The sequence below is a fragment of the Dromiciops gliroides genome, chromosome 3 (assembly GCF_019393635.1).
Source record: "Dromiciops gliroides isolate mDroGli1 chromosome 3, mDroGli1.pri, whole genome shotgun sequence".
Taxonomy (NCBI): domain Eukaryota; kingdom Metazoa; phylum Chordata; class Mammalia; order Microbiotheria; family Microbiotheriidae; genus Dromiciops; species Dromiciops gliroides.
In genome coordinates this window covers 641,175,937-641,180,507 of record NC_057863.1, presented here as the reverse complement: position 1 = coordinate 641,180,507, position 4,571 = coordinate 641,175,937, and the positions used below count along the sequence as shown (strand labels likewise).

The 4,571-nt window shown below is 58.8% G+C and overlaps 1 protein-coding gene across 1 annotated transcript; it reads right to left on the bottom strand.

Moving 5' to 3' along the window:
* Positions 1-375: 375 nt before the first annotated feature.
* On the bottom strand, positions 376-2,357 carry HES4 (hes family bHLH transcription factor 4). The gene is made up of 4 exons (XM_043995222.1): positions 1,830-2,357; positions 1,574-1,669; positions 1,345-1,432; positions 376-1,201 (listed from the first exon to the last, which is right to left on the bottom strand). The coding sequence occupies exons 1-4, from the start codon at positions 1,935-1,937 to the stop codon at positions 630-632; spliced, it is 864 nt and encodes a 287-aa protein (XP_043851157.1). The 5' UTR covers positions 1,938-2,357; the 3' UTR covers positions 376-629.
* Between the last annotated feature and the right edge of the window lie 2,214 nt (positions 2,358-4,571).

The window sequence follows — 4,571 nt, the reverse complement described above, 5'->3', positions numbered from 1 at the left end:
ACATCTACACCACAGCTTCAATCATTCAGAGGGCCCTCCCCGGGATCCCCCTAGGGAAGGGGGTGAGGCAGCAAGGGGGCCTTCTCTACACCAATCCCACTCTTTCTGGAGGCGGGCAAAGGGCGGGGCAAGGAAAAGGTGGCGGGAAGAAGTTAGCCAGGCGATCCCAGGAAGTCGCCTCTCTTCTCCCTTTGTCAGCGTCCTCCCCTCCTTCCCCCCAACCGGGGGCTGTTTCGTCCACCGGAACTCGAGTTTATTCAAACGGGAGCCCGGAGGCAGACGGGACAAACCAGACCCACACCAGCCTGCTACAGGTTGCTAGCTGGGAGTCTGAGGGCGGCGGCGGCAGCTACAAAGATGAGGGACTTTGAAAAGTTTCCAAGAAGGCATTTATATAAAAAAACAACATTGACACTAAGATCAAGTCACGACTCAACGACGCGGGAATTCCAGCCTGTGGAAATAAATAAAGTCTGTTCTGCTTGACACATTCGAGCGTCCCATAAAACGGAACTAATGAACAAGGGAGGCTTCCCTCGGGAAAGGGCGGGCCTGGGGTGGGGGTGGGGGGCGGCGGCTCCTCCTTCCGGACAAGTCTGAGCAAGAGGTTTGACAGCGGCTGCCGGGGCTCACCACGGCCTCCAGACAGGGTCGCATCTGTCCTCCGCCGGGCTGCTCGCCCGCGGCCCGCTGCCTCCTAGGGAGGTGAGGCCGTGCACCGGGGAGCTGGTGGCGCCTCCGGCTGCGGGGGGCGCCCCTCCGGACGTGGGACCTCCCCCAGCCGCCGCGGCACCGGCGTAGGTCGGGAGCAGCGAGCCCGGGGCAGGCCCGAAGGCGGGGTTGGGGATGAGGAAAGCTACCGCCTGGCCGTCGTGGGCGGGCACCAGGTGGAAGCCGCTGTACACTTTGGGCGACAAGGCTCCGGCTGGGCTCATTTTGCACTGGGCAGAAGCGGTAGCCGCGGCCCCGGGCAGCTGGACGTGCAGCGGTTGAGACAGATGCGGGGGCTGGACCACTCCAGGCGGCGTGTATCGCACGGGTCCGAGCTGGTTGAGACAGGCGGCGAGGTGGCTCAGGAGGCGGGAGCGCACGTCCGAAGTAACCCCGTCGCAAGAGGACAAGAAGCGGGTCACCTCGTTCATGCATTCATTGAAGCCGGCGCGGTATTTGCCCAGGACGCTCGGGTCACCGCTGAGGGCGGCTGCGAAGAGATAGCATAGATAAGATAAGAGATAGATAGAGAAGGTTGGGGGGGGCAGCTCATGGCGGGCGCCGGGGCTGACAGTCACCCCGACTTCCCACTCTCCAACCTCACTCCCCCACATCCACAGGGGAAAGGCTCACCTGTCACTTGGACCCTCTGCAGGCTCCTCAGATGCTTGACAGTCATTTCTAGGATGTCTGCCTTCTCCAGCTTCGAGTGGCGGGAGCTCTGGGGAACAGAGGAGGGATATGCAGATGAGTCCGAGCTCCAGCCAGCGCCCGGAGATCACTCAGCCTTCCCAAGTCTTCTCCCTTTCCCCTCCCCCTCGGCCCCCCTTCCCCCAAGCCCGGCTCGCGCCTTCGCACTTACATCTTTCTTTAGCGCGTCCAGGATGAGGGTCTTGAGCTGGCCCAAACTCTCATTGATCCGCGCTCGCCGCCGCTTCTCCATGATAGGCTTGGACGACTGCAGAGCAAAGAGGGAAGGATGGTATCAGTCCACTGCGGGTTTCGGGGCTGGGTATCTCTTTGCACCCCGGCCCCGATGACCTCCACCACCCCCCGGGGGGGGGGCGGACAGTCCCAGGTTCTGGCTCGCCCTCCTGTCTACAACCACAGGCCCTTACCTTGCGGTGTTCGCTCGCGCTCTTAGGCTTGTCTGGAGTCTGGCTGGCGCTGGCGGGCGCTCCGGCCAGGGGAGAGGCCCTCGGCTTCTCCAGGGTGTCCGCCGGCATCGTAATAAGCAAGGAAAGATTTCGGTCGGGTTCTGTCCAAGGGCTCCGAACACACCTAGTGCCTTGTGGGTGGGGGGGTGAGGACGCCCCGGGTCCCGATCGCCAGCAAAGGCTGCTTGAAACTTGCAGCAGTGCAAGAGAGGAAGGAGGGCAGACCCAGCTGGAGGCTGACTTGACTTGAGGGGAGTCAGGGGAGACTCGGGTGCCAGCTCCCTATCCTCGCCTCTGGGCAGACTGGGCTGCGTGCGTGCCAAAGTCCGCGCGCTCTCCCTGCCTGGCTGGCGTGTGTCCTCCCGGTCGCCTCCCTCCTAACCCTCTGGCCAGAGCAGTGAGCCGAGGAACCGTCCCCTGCCTGCCGCGCTCTGTTGCGCTGCGCCAGCTCCCGCCGCCGCCGCTTCTATTTATGCCCGCGCCGCTCCCGCCGCCACCCATTCGTGTGAAACCCGCTCTGCATTCTTTCCCACACTCGCGCCAGCCAATGGGCGGCCCGCCTCGCCTCCCGGGAGCCCCAGGCTGGCCCGCGATTGGCCGCCGCCCCCGCGAGCTGTCAGTCACGCGCTGGCCTCCCCCCCCTCCCCCCGTGCAGCCGGAGGTCGGGGACAGCGGACAAAAGGAAGGGCCCGGGGCGCTGGAGGCAGGCGGCAGCCTCCCCGGGCTGGTGCACGGGGGAGGGAGGAAGAGAGGGAGGGGGAGCGGTTCCCCGACGCGCCGCTCCCTCCCTCTCTCTCCTTCCCATTCCCACCTACTACCCACCCACCCAGCCGGCCTGCCTGCCTGCGTGCGGCTCGCCCGGCGGGTGCGCCTGCTGGACCCACCGCCCGAGGGCTGGGCGCGGAGCCAGGGAGAGAGAGCTGCTTGGCTGACTCTGTTTTCTTGTCCCGAGAGGCCTGGGCGGGCAGGGCTCCTAGATCTGGCCAGCCCAGCTCGCCTTCGGCGCCTGGCACCGGCAGAGGCCCTGGAAAGGCTGTGAAGGGCATGTTCTTGGTGGGCACGCCAAGGTTTCCCCAAAGGGGCCACTTAGTCCTCTCACTCTGTGCTAACCTTCTCCTGCTACAGGACCCATCCCAGCTTTCTTTCTTCAATTCCTAGCATAAGGCCGGCAGGCACCCAGTAGGCACAGGATAAACGCTTATTGATTGATTGACTGGGGAGGGGAAATGGCCTGCTGTTCCCAGCTTCAGGCCTGTAACCTGGGAACAGTCTTTGACAATAAACCCCCAGGTCTCCACCTTCTGAATCTGAAGTCCTCTGCCAAGCAAGGACTCAGACTGACTTCTGCGTTGTCTAGGTCTCCACCACCCCACCCTAGTCTAGTACAGGCCTCATCACCTCCAGCCCCAGGACTATTGCGACAGTCTTCAGGTGTTCTTTGCTTACTGTCCATTCCCCTCTGCCGACCACAGGCCTCGGGTCTCATGATCCTTAGACAATCTGTCACTCCTTGCTCAAGACTCTACCCGGCTCTCCTAGTCCTTTAATTATCACTTAAATCCCAACTCCTCAACCTGCTTTTCAGCTCATTCATTTATTAAGCTGGGCCGAGGTGGTGGCAGGCCCCAGACTGGGAAAAGCCCAAGGGAAGACAGAAAATGACTGTCCCTGCTCTGCAAATCTTACAGTCTGATGAGGGAAAGCATGAGAAGGCTACAGCAGGTAGGCAGAAAGCATCCACATGCTTTAGGAAGGGGAGAGGACAGAGAGATCACCACAGCCTGGAGAATCATTCATTCATTCATTCATTCAGCACATATTTAAACTATTTGCTGAGCACAGTGGGAAGATAAGTCCCAGTATTCTGGAAGCTCAGTAGATTCAACACAGTAATAGTAGGAGCCTTTGATTTAGGAGTTAAGACAATTTCTCGTCCTGGCCTCACCAGTTATTCATTAGCAGATGGGTCCGCCTCTCTGGGCCTCCGTTTCCCCACATGTAAAAAATGTGAAGAATAATTGTAGGGTTGTGAGGATGAAGGTGGTAGAGGGATGTAAGGCGTTAGACTACACTATTATTACTCCATAGGGGGCCTTGCACACAGCAGTTGCCTAATAAACATTGAATAATGACTGCATCGAATTCTCCCAGACTAGGTAGCATGGGGCATAGAGGGTTAGACCTGCAATCAAGAAGGCCTGAGTTCACCTTCTCTACCTCAGATGCTAAATAGCTTTGGTGAACCTGGATGAGTCGATTAACTTCTCTGTATCCCCCCATCTTAACAATACCTACCTCCCAGGATCAGATGGGTAAAAAAGCACTTGGGGGAGGGAGTGTTTCTCCTATCCTGACTCAGGCCTTTTTCTTTTCTCATTCCTATAGAAAGTATGCTCCTTGAGGGCAGGTCCTGTCTTGATTTTGTATTGGAATCTCCTAGCCTGGCATGGAATAAGTACTTAATTAGGAGGGGTTGTCTAATTTTTCTCCTGTCTTTGCCTGTCCAATTTACTTCTTCTGCCTGTCATTCAAAGCCAAGCCCAAGATTCCTTATCTTGGAGGCATTCTTGGATTGGGGTCAAGTACCCTCATGAAAGGAAAAAACATTGTTTGACTTGCTCTTGTCTTCCCAACTAGAGAATAAGTCCCTTGTGGGCAGGGAACCCCATCCTTTTGCCTGGCTCCTTTCGGGTCTTCTTTAAA